We start from the raw sequence: 24462 nt of genomic DNA on the forward strand, positions 1-24462 counted from the left end.
ACTTAAATGAAAATATAATGTAAAATGTAATGGAACAGAAATTGTTAAAAATGTCTAAAATCTATCTTTTTAAATAGGCTATACGTTTTTAGTAAGACAGTGAAACAGAAATGTAATCAATGTTTTAGCCTGAGGTGATAGACTAATTTTAGTTTTTCATACTGTGTATTTACAGTCTACAACTGCGCATCAATAAAGATCCATTCACCTAGGCTAGATATTAAAACACATACGCCTTTATTTACAAAATGTCTTCAAAATTACAAAAGCTGTATTCACAGCATTTAAGCTTCCTGTTTGCAAGAAGTTTTATTAATATGACCACTTGATGTCAGTTGTGCTCTTCAGCGCTTGAGCATGAGAGAGGCTTGTCACCGTCACAAGTTTTTCGGGAAGTCATGTGACTTCATCTCATGGCGCAGCAGACTCGCAATGGCGCGCTTTTACAAACTGTATTTTCTGCCAAACACACCTCAGGCCATAAAACAAATATGATAAAATATAAAAACACCACATAACGCAACTTTCGAGGATTTTACCTTTTTAATCGCCTCTTAGAAAGCGAAACTCATGTAGCCTGTATTTTTAATCCAATCACCGCTTTGTTTGCACAGTTGCTAGGCAGACGTTAATGTCTTAGGTTAGGCAAATAACTGAAACTCGCTGTAAAACAGACTATCAAACGAGCAAATAAACAACAGTTCGATTAGTTTTACACATTTTTATTTTCCCCACTTACAATGACATTTTCACTAGAACAAAGTGTCAAATTGAATTATTAATTATCATTAAATATCCGGTTTGCAGTAGTCTTAACTGTTTTAAAAAGATAACTGATTGTGATATTTGTATTTAATTACAAAAAAGAAGCCCAAAATAGGCATAACTAGGCCTATTGCCTAATTGTTTCTTACATACCTACAATCGCCTGCTACAGCATGTATAACACAGAATTTATACAGAAAGGAATAATAGTGAAAAGAACCCGGAAACTAATCAAAATCTATCCAAAAACATGTAGCAGCTACTCTGGTTAAATTATCCTTACTCTCATGGAGAAAAAGAATGTCAACTCAGGAAAAAGCTGAAATCGAAGAATCACAGAAGTTACAGAGTCATTTGTGTGAATGGCGCATCTTCAGCAACGCCATGTTTGTAATATTGGAAAAGCAGGATATTATGGTTTCTGTGAATGATGGAAGAAGTCCAAAACATGGTAAATTAACCTAAGCAAAGAAAAAAACACACCTTTATCAATTTTTACAATTGTGAAATGCCACATTATTTGTATTTGGCTAATAATAAACAAGGTAGGCCAACACTTACCATGCTTTGTCTGCCGGATGGCGGCTTTGACGGTTTTAGATTTACATGTTGGGCTCTGCAGAAAAAACATGAGATGTTCAATACATATGCAATGTCAAACCACAAGGTATCTTCTAGAAGCATTTACATTACACTCACCCCAAGAATAGGCATTTGTATTGGCCATGTGTCGAACTCTGCAGGCATAATTATGTCCTAGCTCTGGTGTGAAGGCGACGCTCTTGGTAAGGTGAAACTGCCAGCCCTTTTCGAAGGCCAGGTCAGTCTGCTGGGTGTCAGGGAGAACCTCACCATTCTTCAGCAGTTCAATGGTGATATCAGGAGGATGGAAGCCACTGACATGGCAGATCAGGGTGTTCTTCTGTCCATACTCTCCAGGATAATGGCTGTACACCTGGACCTTGGGAGGGGCTGAAAGCCGAATTTAAAATATTAGTTTACAAAGATAACATGGAAAGTTAAAATATGATTACAAACATAACAAATCACCAAATAAAACAAAACAAACTGCGTCAGAATTTCTCATCACTCGCACACAGTAAACAGTTTATGCACTTAATAAAAAAAGAAAAAATACTGTGTTTAGCAGCAGGTAACATACTTAGGTAAGACCTAAATACAAATTAAATCACTTTAGGTGAAATGACACACAGTTTTTTAACTATTTCAAATTAAGGGAACAATCTTTAAAAATACTGATTAAATCACTTGACTATAGATAGATATCTACATAGTACTTAAATGCTTGTTGCTTACTTGGATATTTCCTAAGGGAAACTTCTCTTGAGACAATCAACACTAATGCCACACAATAATCAAACAACACAATACAGTATTTACATATTCAATATGAATTACTTACATGTTTTCCCCTGTACAGCAACGTACAGCACACAGAACAGGCCGAAAGTGACGATTGCTCTCATTTTTGGTGATTTAGTCGCAAAGATTAAAAAGAGTATGCTTCACCTCTCAAGTCCAGAGAACGAAATATCGAAAGTAAATGAACAGTAACCTTAAATGCACTGTCACAAGCTCAGCCTCCAAAATGACAGGAAGCCAATAGCAAAATTGCTACAAGTTGTTACTAGGCGGATTCAATCTAGGGAGGTTATACAGACTATGGCATCGGTTTGGTAGAAAACAATCCCTTTGGAAATACCCTAAATTACCTAAACAATAATAAGACTGCTCCTCCCTCATCTTTGACCTCATTAACATAACCAGTCCACCATTTTGCAAACCGACAGCACCAAAAGTACCGAAAAAATCTATATTTATAATAATGGTGACACTTTACCATAAGGTCCCATCAGTTAGCATTAGTTAATGGATTAATACCACTTGTTACAGTGTTTATTAATCTTGTTTAACATTAGTTGATAAAAAATGCAACTGTTAGTTCATGGCAGCTCAGGTCTATTAAATAATAGTTGGAATTAATAACTAAGATAAATATTTGCTTTAGAATTATTATAATTTTTTTGGTTGTTAGTTAAGATTAGTTACCTAATCTTATCTTAAATTATTATTTTGTTTCCAGAACATTTGTTTCCCTAATGTATCATTTAACAACATTTAAAAAATAAATACATAATAAAAATACAAAAGCTACCATATACAGTTGATGTCAAAATTTACATACACCTTGCAGAATCTGCAAAATGTTCATTATTCATATTTTAAAGAGGGATTATACGAAATGCATGTTTTTTTTTATGTATTTAGTGCTCACCTGAATAAGATATTTCATATAAAATGTGTTATTTAGCCCACAAGAGAAAATAATAGTTGAGTTTATAAAACTGACCTTGTTCAAAAGTTTACATACTCTTGATTCGTAATACTGTGTGTTACCTGAATGATCCACAGCTGTGTTTTTCTTTTGTTTTTGTTTAGTGATAGTTCATGAGTCCATTGTTTGTCCTGAACAGTTAAACTGCCTGCTGTTCTTCAGAAAAATCTTTCAGGTCCCATGGATTCTTTTGGTTGTGTATTTGAACCCTTTCCAACAATGACTGTATGATTTGGAGATCCATCTTTTCACACTCATGACAAATGAGGGACTCATATGCAACTATTACAGAAGGTTCAAACGCTCACTGATGCTTCAGAAGGAAGCAATGTGGTAAGAGCCAGGGGGTGAAAACTTTTGGAATTTAAAGATTAGGGTACATTGAACTTGTTTTGTCTTCTGGGAAACATGTAAGTAATCTGTAGCTTCTGAAGGGCAGTACTAAATGAAAAATAAAAGATATTTAGGCAAAATAAGAAAAAAAATCACATCTCTTTCTGTTCAAAAGTTTACACCCCTGGCTCTTAATGCATCGTTTTTTTTTTTCTCTGGAGCATCAGTGAGCATTTGAACCTTCTGTAATAGTTGCATATGAGTCCCTCAGTTGTCCTCAGTGTGAAAAGAGAGATCTCAAAATCATACAGTCATTGTTGAAAAACCTAAGAATTTGTGTTCTGAAGAATAGCAGGCAGTTTAACTGTTCAGGACAAACAAGGGACTCACAAACAACTATCTTATTCAGGTCAGTACTAAATAAAAAATAACATGCATTTTGTTTTAGATTGGTAAAATAATTAACATTTTGTGTGTGTGTGTGTGTGTGTGTGTGTGCCTGGTATTCATCATGTTGTGGGGACCAAATGTCCCCACAAGGATAGGAATACCAGTAGATTTTGACCTTGTGGGGACATTTCTCAGGTCCCCATGAGGAAACAGGCTTATAAATCATGCACAATGAGTTTTTTTTGATGAAGTTAAAGTGTGCACAATCTCCTGTGAGGGCTAGGTTTAGGTGTAGGGCGATAGAAAGTACGGTTTGTACAGTATAAAAACCATTACGCCTATGGAATGTCCCCATAAAACATGTAAACCCAACATGTGTGTGTGTGTGTGTGTGTGTGTGTGTGTGTGTGTGTGTGTTTATGGAAGTAAAACAAAGATAACAAAGCACTGCATTCCAAGAAAATAGAAACTTAGTCTTTCTACTTCAACATTTCACACTGAATTTAATGTGTTACTTGAAGTTGGTTTCTAATTATGTACGAAATTTACTATCAATTTCTGTGTAAAAACTGCTTCTAGACCATTTTCATACACATTGTGAGAACATAAAAAAGCAATTAATAACAGTTTCTTTTTAGGGCAGAGTGCAAAGTGAATGCCTAAATCTGTATATCTAAGGCTGGTAAAAATACTAAGAGCTAAATAAAGCATCAGCCATAGGAATGTTAAAGTTATCCCTGTTCCTCAGACTTTTGGGTTGTATGGAATATAGTGGCGAGTCAGAGCAATAAAGAAACACATATGAATTGTGGCTTGGCCTGGATGCCAGATTCCCTGCCACAACATTCTTCATCTCAGTCTCTATGGATACTAAGCACAATATTATGACACCGTGCTTTGTGTGGATCTGTAATCCAATGTATTAAACTGCTGGGAAAAATGTATAAAACTCCACTTTATGCACTTTTTGCGCAGTCTACTTTGGAAGTGCTTTCACTTTTAAGCTTAAATGTGAAGGATGTTTCCCTGTGCATTGGTTTGTTTGTGCATTTGAATAAAACCAAAGCAGATCTACCAGCCTGGGCACATTTCAGATGACTTGCCAGCTTTGCAAATGGTATTTCGTTTTCTGATAAATAATTAGCATACAGTGAGTCAAAAAAAATCTCATAGTATCAAACAACTAACCATGCATATCAAATCAAGTTACATTTATGATAAAGAAAAACAGTTTAATTACGTTTCTAAGTGGTTAAGCTTAACTAAACTGTCCATAACTGATGTGGTTACTCTATATGTGACCTTAGACCACAAACCCAGTCTTAAGTAGCAAAGGTATATTTGTAGCAATAGCGAAATATACATTGTATGGGTTCAAAATTTTTCTTTTACGCTAAAAGTCATTAGGATATTAGGCAAAGATCATGTTTCATGAAGATTTCCTACCATAAATGTATTAAAACTTAATTTTTGATTAGTAACATGTATTCCTAAGAACATTATTTGGACAAATTTAAAGGTGAATGATTTTTTTTGCACTCTCAGATTCCAGATTTTCAAATAGTTTTATCTCAGCCAAATATTTCCCTATCCACATCAATGGAAAGTTTATTATAAACCTCAATTTAAACAAATTGACTCTTATGACTGGCTTTATAGTCCATTTTTTGGCTACTGTATGAACAAAAAGCGAAAGTAGATTCCAAGGCTCGAACAACATCTCCGGGAAATCATGTGATAAACCCTGGGATTTTTTTTAATTGTACGTTGTATTACATATACGGAAGTAAATCTTGAGAACGATGACTACTGCCCAATATTGCCACTATATCTAAAAGCGAAAATAAAACCTGTAAACAAACATCATGTGATTATCTGGTGAGTTTTTTTTTCTCTCTGTGGTCAAACCCTCAAACTGGTACTTTTGTAGATCTCAAAAAAGGCAGCCTGCAATGGCACACTTTCTCCCACTAGCTGTCAGCATTGTATCAGCATTGAAAGTGAAACTAAAATCAAGCATAGAATGCTATCTTGCGCCAGGGAGTGAAAACTAAGTTTGAGGTTTGGACCTGCTACTGAACGTACTTCAGATTTAGACTGATTTATGTCATTGTGTCACAAACTTTTATATGCTTCTAACCACCAGAACTTAAAAACAAGTTCACCATAAGCTATAAAATCTAATGGTTGACTTGGTCCTTTTATAAATATCATAAAAGTCATGTTTTTTTTTCCCCCCATGAAAGTCTGTCCTAATGTTCCTATCCAACACAATGCTTAAACTGTAACTGAAGATCAATTAGCCCATAGTTAATGTTGAAACAGAGGAAGCCAGGGCTCTCTGCTCAGACCACCTTGTTTTTACTCATTTTGCACCTGTCTAATTTTTCATGTCTCTATCTAGAGTGCGCCACAAATCTTGAGAGTTTGCGGTGCAGCCGACTGGGACGGCTGTGCAAGCATGTGGTAGCGTTCACAACCTCATAAAGGCTGCAGACAGAGACCATAACAAAACCATCAGGCTTTATAGGAGAGATTTTACTCTTTGCACTGACAATAGAGGCATACTTACAGTCTGTCTGTGCAAAAATAGTTATTTTCACTGCAAGAAAGTCGTCTAAGCTTCTGAACTATTAAAAATAAAAGCTCTAAAAGGGGGGTTTCTAGTGATGCAAAAGAACCATTTGGGGTTTCCCAAAGAATCTTTCTTAAAAGAACCATTTTTTTCGTAGTGTGAAGGATATTTTACTATTCTAAAGAACCTTTTTCCAACATAACAAACCTTTTGTGCAGTGGAACTATCAATACCAATAAATAAACTATATTTTTAAAGAATGTACACTGCTGTTCAAAAGTTTTGGATCAGTAGGATTTTTAATGTTTTTAAAGAAATCTTTTCTGCTTATCAAGGCTGTGTTTATTTGATTAAAAATACAGAAAAAAGTAGCAATATTGTGAAATATTATTACAATATAAAATAGTGGTTTTCTATTTTAATATACTGTAAAATAGAATTTATTCCTGTGATGCAAAGCTGAAATTTCAGCATCATTACTACAGTCTTCAGTGTCAACTGATCCTTCAGGAATCATTCTAAAACGCAGATTTATTATCAATGTTGGAAACAGCTGCTTAATATTTTTTGGAAACCTGCGACATGGTTTTCCAGGATTCTTTGATGAATAAAATGTAAAAAAAAACAAAAAAAAAAAAAACAGCATTTATTTAAAATAGAAATATTTTCTAACAATATACAATGCCGTTCAAAGTTTGGGGTCAGTACTTTTTTTTCTTTATCTTTAAAAGAAATTAATACTTTTATTCAGCAAGGATGTGTTAAATTGATAAAGAGTGATAGTAAAGAATTTTTAGGAAAGATATTGTTAGAAAAGATTTTTATTTTGAATAGATGCTATTCTTTTTAACTTATTAATCTTAAGAATTAATCTTAAGAATCTTGAAAAAAGTGGACTAATAGGACTTTGTGGCTTGGACTAATTGGACAAATGGCTGATGAAAATTCCGTTTTGTATTACAGAAATAAATTAGATTTTATAGTATATTAAAATAGAAAACTGTTATTTTAAGTTGCAATAATATGTAATACTTTTACTTTATTTTTCTTTATTAATGGAAGCTAACATTAAAAATCCTACTGATTTTGAGTTCCACAAATAGCCTTTTACTAAAGAGTTTTTGAAAGATCCATTTAGTTAGTGTGAAGAATATTTTGATAATCTGAAGAATCTTATTCTACTATATAGAACTTTTTGTGCAATGGAAACTTTTCATGGATGTGGAAGCATCAACGCAATAGAATACAGAAACTATATTTTAAAATATCTTAAATATCTGTTATTTATTTTACGTTTCCTTGTTTTTAAAGGTTAAGAAAATCCTAAAACCTTCCGTTGTTTAAATCAGATTTTCATTCTCCGACTTTTGGAGCACACTGTGTACATGGTCTCCTAGTTTATGGGACAATGTTGCAGCTAGAGCCACGGAAAGTAGTTTTATTACATGTGGTGTTGTTGCCATAAGTGATGGAATGCAATCAAACATTTGTCGTGGAATTCTTGGAGTTACTCTAGAATTCCCAGACTTCCCGGTCGGTTCTATTAGCGTTGGGAATGAAAGCCAGATTCTGGAGTACAGGGTGGTTTAGAGAGATGGAGGGGAGGGAGGTTCCAGCCATGCGGTTTGGTCTCCCCGCCAAGACTGTGCTTCATTAAAATGAGGTCATTTACAGAGCCAGGAAGGAAAGGGAAAGAGAGGGAGCGAAGGAATGAGACAGGCGAGTGAAAAGAGAGATAGACCCATTGAGGGAGGAGGCGGTAATGGAGGCGAGTTGGGTGGCGGGTGGAGGGGGGCGGCAAAATGAAACCAAGATGACTCACGGAGACCAAGAACAAGAAAGAAAGTGGGAGAGGAGGAAAGGGAAATCTTTCCTCGATGACTGTGCGAGTGCGGCCGGATTGTGCGGAGCGGCACGCGAGCTCACGGCGCTGGTGACAGCGGGATGAGTCAGGGCCGCCGGCGTGAGTCAGTGACAGCGTGACACCCGGGTCAGACACACCCTCAAACAGAAGTGCACAAACACCCATCAGTCATACGGCGTAAACAAACACACATTCATGCAGCCTGGGGCACTAAGTAGCACTCACGGCTTGAAAACCATTCATAAATACACATTCAAGATGGAAAATCATACTCATGTTTATGTAGCGGAGGTAAAAACCCAGTTTAATGGTCTTACACACATTGATGACACACTAAGGTTGAAATGAAAAAGCTTGTGTTTCAGTCTTACAAAATATGATATGAATATTCCAGAATACTTCATTCAGATCAGTAAGTCACCAGTTTATGCTTTTAGGTAGTGACCAGTTAACTATTTGTATTTGTATTTATCTCTTATAGTTTCATGTCTTTTATATTACTTTACACTCTTTTTTCTTATGACATAATAAAACTATTTCAACTTAATTGGTAATTAAATGTATAATTGGCAGGGTAGCATACTGTCATTTTGCACAATAAACCCCTTGTGGATGATACAAGTCCCCTGACTGATTGTACATTATCCATTATAAAAGCACCATCTGTTGCAAAAAAAAAAAAAAAAAATTAAAATTAAATAAAAAATGCAAAAAAAAAATCATAAAACTATTTTAAGTACAGTAATAAAGTAAATTAAATATTAATAAATTATAAAAAAATAGGGACAGTAACAATAAATATTAGTAATAAAATCACATTAAGGTATCACAATTATACATGTAATAATAAATTACAAAATATTATGCAGTCACATTAATTTAAAAATGTATTTCTTAATTGTATTATTTATTTATTAATTGTATATTTTTTCTTCACTACTTACAGCTAGCTATTATATATATATATATATATATATATATATATATATATATATATATATATATATATATATATATATATATATACACAGTCTTTGGACATGCTCTGCATTTTCTTAATCAAAATGATAAAAAATGACAGTAACAATAAATATTAATAGTAAAATCATGATAAATTATCACAATTATACATTGAATTTAATTTTATAATTTACTGTTAAGTCACAGTAAAATTCATATGTTTATTCAATATGATTAGTATATGATATCAATAAACACATAAAAAAATTAATATTTAAATGTAAAATATTATACATTTACATTTTAATATTTCTTAATTTTTTATATATTTATTAATATCATATACTAATCATATAATATTTACATGCTCTGCATTATTTTAACAATAATTAATTATAACAAAAAATAATAATAATAAATAAATATTAATGGTAAATGCATGATAAATTATCACAATTATAAAATGTATTTCCTAATTTATCTATCTATCATTTAGATGTATTAATCATTTTTTCTTTACCGTTTACAGTATATATCTTTCGACATGCTCTGTATTATCTTAAAGGAACACTCCACTTTTTTTGGAAATAGGCTCATTCTCCAACAGTTAATAAGTTGATTTTTACCATTTTGAAATCCATTCAGCCGTTCTCCTGTTCTGGCGATATCACTTTTAGCATAGCTTAGCATAGATCATTGAATCCTATTAGACCAATAGCATTGCGTTCAAAAATGACCAACGAGTTTCCATATTTGTTGTATTTAAAACTTGACTCTTCTGTAGTTATATCGTGTACTAAGACCGGTGGAAATGCAAAGCTGCGAGTTTCTAGGCTGATAATATTAGGAACTACACTCCCATTCCGGCGTAATAGTCAAGGAAGTTTGCTGCCGTAATATGGCCGAAGCAGGCGGAGTATTATCAGAAATGAGTTCCCAGCTAGTTTAGCATTTGCACATGTGCTGCGTGGTATTACTGCTCCTGCTTCGGCCATTCTGTGTGTGATACTGGAACACAAAACCAGTCATAAGGGTAATTAAAAAAAAAATTGAGATTCATACATCATTTTATACATCAAGCTGAACGTATTGTTAGGATAGGACAATATTTAGCTGAGACACAATCTCTGGAATCTGAGAGTATTGAGAAAAAGCCTTGAAACATGTCTAAATGAAGTTCTTAGCCATTCATATTACCAATCAAAAATTAAGTTTAGATATATTAACGGTACGAAATTTACAAAATATCTTAATGGGACATGATCTTTACTAAAAACAGTAAAATAAAACTGACTATACTCTCTAACAACTGTACGCAACCGGTACTTTGATTATGTAATGTGTCATGACATACATACACAAATCCAAACTTATTTAGGCTTTAGGATTAGGTTTTCAACCCTGCCCTATTTTACCTTTTCATAGTACGGGCTACATGAAAATGTGCTCACACACACTCACAGTCACAAACACAAACAGTCGTCTCACTTGGAATGACACCCACACACACAAACCCACAGCCACCCACTCGCTCTATTCATCCCGTCCACGCTTCCACCTCTCCACACACTGGCTCTGGAAGCCAGAAAAACACACGCCCACCTTGAACGCAGCTCCGGCACAGATTCAGCGACAACCGGCCTCTGGCACACACAGGCTGGGGGAAACCAGACACGGTCACATCCGCTCCATATTCAGAAGGAAAAAGGCAGGATTACACAGCCTGAAGTTCTGATGTCCAGTGTGACTCATTCCTATAAACAGACACTTCTGAATGGAGAAGTATCGTGTGTTGAAGGGCCATTCAGACTTCTCACCAGTGTAGAATTTAGTGTACAAATGTGCTGCTGACTCACCTCCATTTGAGCTGTTTTGAACTTTGAAGGCTTGAATGTGAGGTCCAAATGTGCTGGGATGGATCAGATTTGCCACTTGAAGACTCGGAAGGAGTCTGGCTTGCACTTCATGCACAATCAATACACCATTTAGAGGAATGTCATCTAAAGTACACCGTCTTTCAGCTTCTTCATCATGGTTTTGCTGTAAAACTTGGGCTGGCATTTGAAACAAATGCTCAAAGCATTATTTACAATATGTTTTAATAATTATTATATTATATAATAATTTATAACATTCATAAATCATTATTTTTCCTCTCTTTGTATTACACACATGCTGTTTTGTGACTTTTACTGTCAAAAAATGTATGTATAATACATTTGCATGTATTATATTTACACACGAATTATAAGCAAGTTGTTTAATATAGTTTAAGACGAGTATTACATCACACTGCAGGACATTGTTTGAAACGTCATGTCAGCTACGCGTTACTTGTACACAATTACGAGGCGTTTGGAAAATATGCTAATATTTGAAAAGGCTTATACATAAGATTATAATGTGATATCTGGGTGTAAGGATTATATGGAAAAGCATGAAATGGGATTTAAAAGGATCTGAAGCGGATAGCTGAGTCTGCGCCAGGGATACAACAGCTGCACCCAGACACACAAGAGACGACAGGAAGTGTGTTTTATTTGCTCAGCAGAGTGGACGGACATCCTTTAGTGTGGAAGATACAAGAAACGAACAATTATGTGAAACTCACCTCCGATAGAGACAGAATGGAGAGCCGTTCTTGCGTTTAAAACCGTGAGATGGATTGCAGTGGAATGAAAAACAACAAGGCGTCGAGACGCTTTTTTAAAAATTAAACTTCTTGATACAGCGTCTTAAAAACGCAGCCTTTATCCCTAAAATGAAGCTAAACGAGTCGAATCGTTCGCAAAAAAGTTGGTTTACACTTACAGAGAAAATGATTTAGAAACAGCGGGAGATGACATTAGTTACATTCATAATACAAGAGTTTGTATTTACGTAAACTTACGTTTAGCGTAGTACGCCAGAAATGGCGCCAAACTGAAGAGGAAGCATATTTTCGCCCTTAATCGATATTTTTGACTTGTTTTAAGAGATAAACATCATTCAAACAAGAATTTACTTATAAAATTTACTTTACCTATTCCACTGGTCATATTTTTAATCATTTTAAGCAATGGACCTGTTTCATAGCGTTTTCACAGTTCTTGACATAATATATATAATTTGCTATAAAACATTTGCTATATTACTTGCTTGCTTTACATTACGAAAAGCTGCTTAACGCTGCTACTTGATTCTAAAGATTGAGGAATTGATGCCAAAGTTGGCATCTTGCTTCTGACCAATGTAGTCAATCTCTCAATAGTGTGGAAGATATTAAGAAATTAACAATTATGTGAAACTCACCTCCGATAGAGACAGAAGGGAGAGCCGTTCTTGCGTTTAAAACCGTGAGATGGATTGCAGTGGAATGAAAAAACAAAAAGGCGTCGAGACGCTTTTTTTAAAATTTAAACTTCTTGATACAGCGTCTTACAAACGCAGCCTTTATCCCTAAAATGAAGCTAAACGAGTCGAATCGTTCACAAAAAAGTTGGTTAACAGAGAAAATGATTTAGAAACAGCGGGAGATGACATTAGTTACATTCATAATACAAGAGTTTGTATTTACGTAAACTTACATTTAGCGTAGTAGGCTACGCCAGAAATGGCCCCAAACTGAAGAGGAAGCATATTTTCGCCCTTAATCGGTATTTTTGACTTGTTTTAAGAGATAAACATCATTCAAAAAAGAATTTACTTATAAAATTTACTTTACCTATTCCACTGGTCATATTTTTAATCATTTTAAGCAATGGACCTGTTTCATAGCGTTTTCACAGTTCTTGACATAATATATATAATTTGCTATAAAACATTTGCTATATTACTTGCTTGCTTTACATTACAAAAAGCTGCTTAACGCTGCTACTTGATTCTAAAGATTGAGGAATTGATGCCAAAGTTGGCATCTTGCTTCTGACCAATGTAGTCAATCTCTCAATAGTGTGGAAGATATTAAGAAATTAACAATTATGTGAAACTCACCTCAGATAGAGAGAGAAAGGAGAGCGTGAGCTGTTCAAACAGAAACCGTTCTTGCTTTTAAAATCGTATACGGAGTGTAGTGGAAAGGAAAAACAAGGTCTCCAAACGTCTTTTTACAGCATCTTAAAAATGCGGCCCTCATGTGTAAGACTCTAGAAACAAAGCTAAACGAGTCACATTGTTCACAAAAAAACTTGAAAAATGGTTTAAGAACAGCGGGAGATGGCGTAGTCATGTTCACAGTACCAGCGTTTCTATTTACTTAAACTTACATTTAGCGTAATACGCCAGAAATGGCGCCAAACTGAAGGGGAAGCATATTCTCGCCTTTAATCTGCATTTTTGACTTATTTTAAGAAAAAAACATCATTCAAACTAGAATTTTACTTATGAAATATACGTTACCCATTCCACTGGTCATATTTGTATTCATCTTAAAGGGATATTTCACTTTCTGAACAAAACTTTACAGACAATGTACTCACCCCCTTGTCATCCAAGATGTTCATGTCTTTCTTTCTTCAGTCGTGAAGAAATTATGTTTTTTGAGGAAAACATTTCAGGAATTCTCTACAAATAATGGACTTCTATGGTGCCCCCGAGTTTGAACTTACAAAATGCAGATTAAATGCAGCTTCAAATGGCTCTAAATGATCCCAGCCGAAGAAGAAGGGTCTTATCTAGCAAAACAATCGTTTTTTCTAAAAACATTTACAATTTATATACTTTTTAATCTCTACACTGTGTACACACAGAGCTAGACAAGACAAGCGTTTGAGGTTAAAAAGTATATAAATTGTAATTTTTTTAGAAAATAACCAATCGTTTTGCTAGATAAGATGCTTTTTTCCTCAGCTGTGATCGTTTAGAGCCCTTTGAAGCTGCGTTTTGAAAGTTCAAAATCAGGGGCACCATAGACGTCCATTATATGGAGAGAAATCCTGAAATGTTTTCCTCAAAAAACATATTTCCTTATGACTGAAGAAAGAAAGACATGAACATCTTGGATGACAAGGGGGTGAGTACATTATCTGTAAATTTTTGTTCTGAAAGTGAGCTACTCCTTTAAGCAATGCACCAGTTTCACAGACTGAGATGGTACGTTTCCACAATTATTGACATAATAAATATAGCAAGTAAAGTTTGCTATAAAACACTACGCTTGGCGTTTTATTACTTGCTTGATTTACATTACAAAAATTGCTTAACGCTGCTACTTGTTTCTAAAGACTGAGCGAGTGACCAATGTAGTCAGTCTCTTAATATTATTTTCATTTTTTGTAAAGTCATACTTTATCTTTTGCTATTGAGGCAAATGGCAATGAAAAAATTAGTTTGTTGTAGTTTCCATTCACCATTATGACAACGTCCACTTCTGAGAACCCAGGGAATGTGAAGAGTCCGGTCCCGCTTTATATTAGGTGGCCTTGACTACTGTGTACTTACATTTGAATTAATAATTTGGTACAATGCACTTATTGGGTACATACATGTTTGAACACAATAAGTACACTGTAATAATTTTTTGATGTAAGTACACAGTAGTTGAGTTGAGATCTTTCTTAATTATGCTATCTGCAGTGTAAGTGAACCAGATTTTAGTTTGAGGCCTTGTCCCTGAACAGCTGGATGTTTGTTAATGAGAAAGCAGGAAAAAGGAGGGAAACGCTCTCACCCTCTCCTCTCTCACACAAAGGCAGACCCTCTTTAGACGGAAAAGAGGAAGAGGTGGCAAGACCACCTCTGAACGTGGTTGTGGTAGCAGTGAACTCCCTCTCCCGCCCTCTACGTGGGTCAATCTGGCGGAATTACTGAGCAGCTTGACGATGTGAGCTGGCACTAACAACCAAATCCTCAGTACTGTGGTGGATAGGGGCAAATAGCCGAGGTGAGGTGAGGTGGGGGGTTGCAGAAAGGAGGGGAGTGTTGGGGGGGGGGGGGGGTGAGTGAGGCACCCTGTCAGAGCGCACAGAACGGCAGAGCTTTGAAGTGGGGGCCGCCGTCCCATTCACAGAGTCTGCTGCGGAGCAGAGGTCAGGGGCTCCAGGGTGGGCTACGTCTCCCCCGTGAGTACACCAAAGAACGGGAGTTAAAGAGATGTTTCGGAATTGGGAAGAGGGGGAGAGTGTGTGGAAGAGGAACAGGGGGAGGGAGAAAGGGAAAAAAGCAGTCGTCTAAATTCCGTAACATCGTGTACCTAGAAGCTCCATACATGGCCTCTGTGTTTCTAAACGTACAGCTTCACTGTCCTGCCCTGGAATGACCTGTGACACTTCTGTGCTGGCTTGTGTACATATTCGTATGCAGGGTCTCTAATAAAACGACTAGGTAACTTTCTCTGAAGTTTTACCCATAAAGAAATCAAAGGTGCTTTTGACAAATTGTTTTGTTTAACATTTTGTACATTTACATTGTGTTGAGAGGAAACAAGGGTTTAAATTACGGTAGTTTTACAAAAGCACCAGAAACAAGGATAAAAAAAAAAAAAAGTCCAAAATTCGCCAAACTAATTAGTTCTCTTGTAAATCAAAAACAATGTAGTACAATGTGGCGATTTACTACAACAAATGAATAAGTTGTGGCCATGATTTAACCAAAACGAAGGAACAAATTAATAAAACGAGGAAACACATTTTTAATTCATGGCCATGATAAATATAATTTGTTTGCATGTTATGTGCGGGGCTCAATAGGAATTGATATAAACCCACAATTGCGAGTTATAAAGTCAGAATTGCTTGATATAAACTCAAGCTATAAAGTCAGAATAGCAGGATATAAAAGCTGTTCTTGCAATTGCACGTTTGTATTTGTATTCTGAATTCTTTTCCTTGCAACTGTGAGTTTGTATCTTATAAGTCTGATCTTTTTTCCCACAATTGCGAGTTTGTCTCATAAGTCTGAATTATTTTCCTCGCAAGTGTGACTTTGTATCTTAAGTCTGACTTTTTTCTTGCAATTGGAAGTTTGTATCTCACAATTCTGACTTGTTTTTTTCACAATTGTCTCGTGAGTCTGAATTCTTTTCCCTCGCAATTGTGAGTTTGTATCTCGCAAGTCTGACTTTTTCTTGCAATTGCGATCTTGTCTTGCAAGTCTAAATTATTTTCCTCACAATTGCGAGTTTGTGTCTCGCAAGTCTGACTTTTTCTCACAATTGCGAGTTTGTCTTTCAAGTCTGAATTATTTTCCTCGAAATTGCGAGTTTGTGTCTCGCAAGTCTGACTTTTTCTCACAATTGCGAGTTTGTCTTGCAAGTCTGACTTTTTTATGCAATTGCGAGTTTGTTCCTCACAAGTCTGACTTTTTCACACATTTTTTCTCGAAGTTGCCAATTTGTCTCGCAAGTCTGGCTATTTTTTCCTCGCAATTTTTTTTTCTAGCAATTGCGAGTTTGTGTCTCACAATTCAACTTCTTGCAATTGCAAATTTGTCTCTCTCAAGTCTGACTTTTTCTTGCAATTGTGAGTTTGTCTCGCAAGTCTGACTTTTTCTCACAATTCCGAGTTTGTCTTGCAAGTCTGAATTATTTTCCTCGAAATTGCGAGTTTATGTCTCGCAAGTCTGACTTTTTCTTGCAATTGCGGGTTTGTGTCTCGCAAGTCTAACTTTTTCTTGCAATTGCGAGTTTGTTCCTCACAAGTCTGACTTTTTTTTTTTCCTCTCTCAAGTCTGACTTTTTCTTGCAATTGTGAGTTTGTGTCTCGCAAGTCTGACTTTTTCTCACAATTCCGAGTTTGTCTTGCAAGTCTGAATTATTTTCCTCGAAATTGCGAGTTTGTGTCTCGCAAGTCTGACTTTTTCTCACAATTCCGAGTTTGTCTTGCAAGTCTGAATTATTTTCCTCGAAATTGCGAGTTTATGTCTCGCAAGTCTGACTTTTTCTTGCAATTGCGGGTTTGTGTCTCGCAAGTCTAACTTTTTCTTGCAATTGCGAGTTTGTTCCTCACAAGTCTGACTTTTTTTTGCAATTGCGAGTTTGTTCCTCACAAATCTGACTTTTTCACAAATTTTTTCTTGAAGTAGCGAATTTGTCTCGCAAGTCTGGCTTTTTTTTCCTCGCAATTTTTTTTTCTAGCAATTGCGAGTTTGTGTCTCAATTCAACTTCTTGCAATTGCAAATTTGTCTCTCTCAAGTCTGACTTTTTCTTGCAATTGTGAGTTTGTGTCTCGCAAGTCTGACTTTTTCACACATTTGCAAATTTGTATCTTGTATCTCAAGTTCTTGTCGAAGTTGCAAATTTGTGTCTCGCAAGTCTGACTTTTTTTCTCACAATAGTGAGTTTGTATCTTACAATTCTGACTTTTTTTTCCAAGCAATTATCTCACAATTCAGCTTCTCGGAATTGCGAGTTTGTCTCGCAAGTGTGACTTTTTCCTCGCAAATCTGACTTTTTTTTTTCTCACAATTGAGAGTTTGTATCTTACAATCCTGACTTTTTTCTTGCAATTGCAAGTCTGTATCTCACAATTCTGACTTTTTTCACATTTGCGAGTTTGTATCCTGCAATTCTGACTTTTCTCACAATTGTGAGTTTATATCCCTCAATTCAGATTTTTTTTCACACAATTGTGAGTTTGTATCTCACAAGTTTGTCTTTTTTTCTCGCAATTGCAAGTTTGTGTCTTGCAAGTCTGACTTTTTCCTCACAATTGCGAGTTTGTTCCTCACAAGTCTGACTTTTTCACACATTTGAAAATTTGTATCTTGCATCTCAACTTCTTGTCGAAGTTGCGAATTTGTTTTCTCGCAAGTCTGACTTTTTTTTTTCTCACAATTGAGAGTTTGTATCTTACAATCCTGACTTTTTTCTTGCAATTGCAAGTCTGTATCTCACAATTCTGACTTTTTTCACATTTGCGAGTTTGTATCCTGCAATTCTGACTTTTCTCACAATTGTGAGTTTATATCCCTCATTTCAGATTTTTTTTCACACAATTGTGAGTTTGTATCTCACAAGTTTGTCTTTTTTTCTCGCAATTGCAAGTTTGTGTCTTGCAAGTCTGACTTTTTCCTCACAATTGCGAGTTTGTTCCTCACAAGTCTGACTTTTTCACACATTTGAAAATTTGTATCTTGCATCTCAACTTCTTGTCGAAGTTGCGAATTTGTTTTCTCGCAAGTCTGACTTTTTTTTCAACAAGCAATTATCTCACAATTCAACTTCTCGGAATTGCGAGTTTGTCTCGCAAGTGTGACTTTTTCCTCGCAAATCTGACTTTTTTTTTCCTCGCAATTGAGAGTTTGTATTTCACAATCCTGACTTTTTTCTTGCAATTGCAAGTCTATATCTCACAATTCTGACTTTTTCTCACATTTGCGAGTCTGTATCCTGCAATTCTGACTTTTCTCACAATGAGTTTATATCCCTCAATTCAGATTTTTTTTCGTGCAATTGCAAGTTTGTATCTCACAAGTTTGCCTTTTTATTTGTGAGTTTATATCTCGCAGTTCTGACTTTTTTTCACAATTACCTTTTTTAAAAATATTTATTTAGTGGCAGAAACAGGCTTCCATAACATTTTTTTTTTTTTTTTTGCCCTAGCGCAAAATTTCCAGTCATGTGGACGTTTTTTCCTCGCAATTTTTTTTTCTAGCAATTGTGAGTTGATATCTCACAATTCTGACTTTTCCAAGCAATTATTTCACAATACAACTTCTCGGAATTGTGAGTTTGTCTCGCAAGTGTGACTTTTTTCTCACAAATCCGACTTTTTTTTCCTCGCAATTGCGAGTTTGTATTTCACAATCCTGACTTTTTTTCTTGCAATTGTGAGTCTATATCTCACAATTCTGACTTTTTCTCACAATTGTGAGTTTGTATCTTGCAGTTTATATCTCGCAATTACCTTTTTCTAAAAGATTTATTAAGTGGCAGAAACAGGCTTCCATAACATTTTTTTTTTTTTTTTTTTTTTTGCCCTAGCGCAAAATTTCCAGTCCTGCAGATTTTTTTTTTTTTAAATGACTGGACTGCATCTGGTAAATTTCACAGAGCAGCAGTAAATGTGACCTACATTTAAACAAAAATTGTTAACGCTGTCAGCAGAGCTTAACTTTATGCAAATGAGCAGCAAAATAACAACCAATGGGAATACGGACAGTGATTCACATACTGCTTAAGAGTAAAAACGCCTCTACTCTTTTGCGTTTTAATCGCCGTCAGGGCAAATGGATTGACCTTGAATGCATTGTAAGTCACTGTGGATATAAATAAATGAAAAAGTGGTTCAAAGGAGAAAGAACATTTGTAGGCATTGGTAGATAAAGCATGCAGTGGTAATATTGACTTCATACACAACAATGTTCACAGGCACCTTTTTTATTGTGCTGAATAAAGAGGTGGATACGTATAAAGAGGACATTTTTTTTATAATACGTTTTCTTTTTTTGTCCTTTTTTTTTAAACAAGCAAGCAATTTTAAGTGAAATCACAAACAGCAATACTAAGTGAAACAGCCATAATTGTTAGAAAACAAGTTATATCAAGTGAAGAAAGCTGAGAGTAACCACCTAGTGATACTTTTCCATCTCCACAGCGGCAGAAACTACAAAAAAAAAAAAAGCCATTGCATAAATGTAAGACAACGTTTTAAAAACAAGTCAAATTGTCCAGTCTCACCTAACCTGTGACTGAGAGGCAGAGAGGTACAGTCTTATTAAAAAATCCCCCCCGAACACACACAAAAATAAACTATGAATATATATTTATTTATATATAAATTTAAAACTTTACGCCGTTCTCTCTGGACTCAGGCACCTGAATTTAAGCAGATAGTAAGTTTGAAAAATGAGGTAACAGGAGGCCCTCTCGGAGGTAGAAAAGTGTATTCGATTGTACTAGAACATGTTGTCATGAAAATACAACTTCATCTTCATTAAGACACCCAGAGCTGAAAGCACATGAACAGTGGCTCCTGTGGATACACATTCAAACCAACATAGGAAGTACATGAACACAATGCCAAGTTTCAGGACGGCGCCTCAGCGGCCATTATGCGCAGATCTCACCAAAAAAACGCATTAAAGCCGAGCCGAAACACGCCGTCCGTCCACTTAAACAAGCGACTGTTTCATCTGTTGAACTCGTAGGAGAGTAAAGAAGCGGTCCGATTCCAAAACTGACACTTTTACAAGAACTGTAACCATTTAGGTAGTAGCATTACAGTGTTTGAGCAACGTTCAATGTTGGTTTGTGGCAAAAGCCAAGCTGCCGCATATAAAGACGGTAATTACATGCCATTGTAAGTTCAAGGGGCATGCCAACAGTTCCATTAGCTTCCTCTGAGGCTCTACCTCAGGCCCAGTTGAGATTACCATGCGAACTTTTCTTAAGGTTTTCATGGTGACAGGCTGAAAATGTGTATTCTTTCACTACATAAGCATTACATATACATCTGGAAAAAAAAAAAGAAAATCACATTTGTGTAAAGTACACAAAAAAACACTAATCAAGTATATCTCAATATCTACTAATTTTCAAAAACATATTCATATATGCAATATACAAAACCCGAACGTATTTTTTCAAACCTGAAAGAGTTTCAAGTTTCTTTTGTATTTTTTTTCTTATGTGATGTGTGTGTGTGTGTGTGTGTGTGTGTGTGTGTGTGTGTATGTGTATGTGTAGTTGTTTTCTTAGCCATCTTCTCCCCCAGCTGAATTAAAATGAAGCAAAATTCAATTTTAAAACGTTTGTAAAACAGGATCTTGTGCAGTCCTAAAGTCTTTCTCAGTACTGAAAAAAACCAGGCAAAAAAATCGTTCCGTTTTCAAGACTGGAGGTAGGTATTTGTCAGCTGATTATTAGTCCATTTTTATCCTTTTTTTTTTTTTTTTTTTTTTTGAGGTACATATCTGAATAGTACATAGGAACTAAAACTATAAATTCAGAGCAATAGTGGAGAGGAAAAAAAATAGAGAAGAAAAAAGAAAAATCCATTCGCAACAATATCATTTAGTGTCATACAAGCACTTGATCCTTAGAAACCATTGAGTAATCAGTACAAAATATATATTCAAGTTAAAAATGTAAAACAGACATCCCAGCTGCAGAGACAGAGTGTCTAGTTACAAATGTCAGATATATGCTAATGTGAAAAAAAGAAAATTAACTACAACAAACACAGTACTTTTTTTTCCCTTAGCTGCATGATTAGTTCTACATATGACTACAAACAGACCTCAGAATTCAGTTATTACCTGCCCGACTCTTACAAAAAACATTTTGCAGAGCGTTCGCCTGCTCGACAAGGTTTTCAACGGCACTCGCTGCCATCCCCTGCTTTGTAATGAGAAGTCTACAGCAGCGCGTGTCTTTTTTCTTTTTTTTTTTTTTCGAGCTGGTTTGCTGGTTGAAGAAATCAGAGGTAGCTTTGAAACGGTGAGGAGATATTGCATTGGTGACTAGGATTCGCCGAATGCCGTTCGACGCCGTCACTGCGATTCAGGTATATCTGTGTGTAATGAGGTATAGTGTGGTTTTTGTTCCTGTGGTTTGGGTGTTTCTTGAGGTTTAGGTCTTGACTGAGTTGATATCTTTTTCCCTTTCACTGAATTTGTCAACAAATTATGTTCTTAAAGCTATGTCATACAAGAAAATACAAACACAATTATGTACACGTATGTTAATTAAGCGGAAAAGCGCAAAGATATGTACAGTAGAACTACTGTTCTGCGGTAATGGCGAAAACGGTGTGTCAACGAGATTTAATGTTCACGGCTATCGGTTTGGATAAAAATCACCACCAAGGACGCGAGGGACGATAGTACGATAGTAGAGGGATTTACCAGATTTACCAAAAAAATCTACATTCTGTTATTGTTTACTTCCAAAAAACCTGTATGACTTACTTTCATCTGTAAAACACAGAAACAGATATTTAGAAGAATGTTCACGTTGCTCTTTTTCAATGAAAGTGAATGGTGGAGAAAGAAAAAGCACAATATTTCAAAGCATACGACAGCTTTGGGTGGTAAATAAATCAAAATAAATCGAAATTTAAAATGTAAGTGAGCACTTTAATAAAATATATAACAAACACGATTAATGTAACCAGTTTAAAGAAAAAATAATGTTTTGTTACAGGTTTTTGGCGACACGTGGTTGGTTTGCTCAGTAGGCCAGTGAAGTAATATAAGCATTTCTTTACTTTTTGAACACACTTGTTTTTATTACAGAACGATTTCTTTTGATTTCATAATCACGCGATTAAATGAACTACTCTGTGTAGTAAATGCTGCTACATCTGAAAGCAGGTGCTGGAGATTTACTACTGATTACACAACCAGCTTTACTGACAAAACGCACATGACAATCACCTTCGATTAATCATGCTCTAATAAGTCCAACTGCTTATGCATTCAAGCTGATACGGCGAGGGGACCGAGCAGTAATACCGTTACGGCTAGAAGAAATTTTGACTTGCTGGTTTGGGGTGAAGAGCGGGTCGGAAACAATACGCATTTACGCGGATACTTGTCAAGACAGTCATTCTGACATAATTTAGTGTGCATTTGCTCAAGAAGATGCGAAAAGAGAACTCAATTTGGTACTCGCGTACTGTTCGCATTGAAATCTCTTTCGTGCTGTCTTGCGCTTGAATGACTTTAAAACACTTTAAAGTTGAAACTGACAAGACTTAATATGCAAGAAAGCAGCCCGATCGTTCAGATTAGTTTTAGCCTCCTGTTAACAGCGGTAAGCTAATTTTATTTGCAGGTGAATATAAAATATGTATGCAAATATGTCTGAAGATAAGATGAGACATCAACAATATTGTTTTGTTGTTTGTTTACATCACCTTGCGCCTTATTGCGGTTATAAAAACAAGGTTTCATGATTCATCCAAATTATGGTGAAAACCACATTTGTGACCCTGGACCACAAAACCAAAAAATTATCGATTTTTCTTTTATACCAAAAATCATTAGGATATTAAGTATTAAGCATGATTAGTAATATGCATGGCTAAGAACTTAATTTGGACAACTTTAAGGCCAATTTTTTCAATATTTAGATTTTTTTGCACTCTCAGATTGCAGATTTTCAAATAGCTGACGATCCTTACAAACCATACATCAATGGAAAGTTTATTAATTCAGCTTTCAGATGATGTATAAATCTCAATTTTTAAAAAAAAAATTGATCTTAATACTGGTTTTGTGGTCCAGGGTCACATTTGTGTGTTAAAATAAAAAAAGTAAAGAAATGCTTCTCTGGTGACGTCTCATGCCATGGTATTGCAATGGTAACATTAATCGTGTTTGCACCATATTTTTTTTTAATTAAAGTGGAAATCAGTTTACCAAATAATGTAAACTTTTCTGACTGCTTCACTTCCACTTTAAGTTGTTATTCACTGAATTACTCTGTCGACAAGCGTGGTCATGATTCACTTCATTGTATAAAAAAGACCACCTTAAACATTCTTCCAAACATCTTTTTGCGTTGAACAAAGGAAACAAAGTCGCAAAACATGAGGGTGAGTAAACAAAGACAGAATATTCATTTTGAGGTATCCACTTGCTTATAGCTAATAACTAATAGGTTTAGGGCTCTGTTTGCAGTTTTAAGGCAAATGCTTTTAAAGCTCACTGTCATTTTGGTCAAAACATCAAAATGAAGTGGACAGAGAAGGGAAAATGGTCTTTGGTGGTACGGTACGGTACTGTACTGTGGGTGTGTCCATTTAAAGCTCCACCCAGATATAAGAAGCACCACATGCTGAATGACAAAACCAGACGGTTTTACCTTCTTCTTTACCAATGCAGCCTGGAAAATCAGTCAACAAGTGTGTGTGTGTGTGTGTGTGTGTGTGTGTGTGTGTGTGTGGCGCAAAGAACCGCTGCAGCACATGTTGTGTGTTTAACCCCTGCACCTTTGTGCTTACAGCAGTTTTTTGTGGGAAGTGGAAACAGCAAGGCGGCTCCAATTGTCATCTGCAAGATGTTTGTTTGCATTTGCATCTTTTTTTTCGGGTTACGCTCTGAGGTGTTGTGTGTGTTGATCACAAAACGAAACCAACCCCAAATAAACCAATGCGAAGAAACGAAAATAAACAAACGAAAAATGATCAAAACGAAAGTGGGAAGTCAATAATAAGTGGTCAAGGCAGTCTTTTCCCTTGGAGAGAGCTGACAGCTGGATGAGGTAGAGGTAAAATCCTGTGGTTGCTTAGTCCTCTTCTTGCTCCGCCTCCTCCTCTTCTTCTTCCTACAAAACACAACAGTGGTCGCCCATCAGT

The 24462-nt window shown here is 35.6% G+C and overlaps 2 protein-coding genes across 3 annotated transcripts in view; both read right to left on the reverse strand.

Annotated features, from left to right (window-relative positions):
- Positions 1-706: 706 nt before the first annotated feature.
- Positions 707-2345, reverse strand: b2m (beta-2-microglobulin). Of its 2 annotated transcripts, none has more exons than XM_073838698.1 (4): positions 2189-2345; positions 1465-1737; positions 1327-1381; positions 707-1226 (listed from the first exon to the last, which is right to left on the reverse strand). In XM_073838698.1, the coding sequence occupies exons 1-3, from the start codon at positions 2250-2252 to the stop codon at positions 1368-1370; spliced, it is 351 nt and encodes a 116-aa protein (XP_073694799.1). In that variant the 5' UTR covers positions 2253-2345; the 3' UTR covers positions 707-1226; positions 1327-1367. The 2 variants fall into 2 exon arrangements, with proteins under 2 accessions (XP_073694799.1, XP_073694800.1); XM_073838699.1 differs by having other exon boundaries at positions 707-1248.
- Positions 2346-19539: 17194 nt separating this feature from the next.
- hmga2 (high mobility group AT-hook 2) overlaps positions 19540-24462 on the reverse strand; it is a 46322-nt gene continuing 41399 nt past the window's right edge. The window contains exon 5 of the mRNA XM_073838266.1: positions 19540-24431. Within this exon, the coding sequence (XP_073694367.1) occupies positions 24393-24431 (39 nt within the window). The 3' untranslated portion in view covers positions 19540-24392. The remainder of the gene's footprint in view (positions 24432-24462) is intronic.

Source organism: Garra rufa, chromosome 4, assembly GCF_049309525.1.
Source record: "Garra rufa chromosome 4, GarRuf1.0, whole genome shotgun sequence".
NCBI lineage: Eukaryota > Metazoa > Chordata > Actinopteri > Cypriniformes > Cyprinidae > Garra > Garra rufa.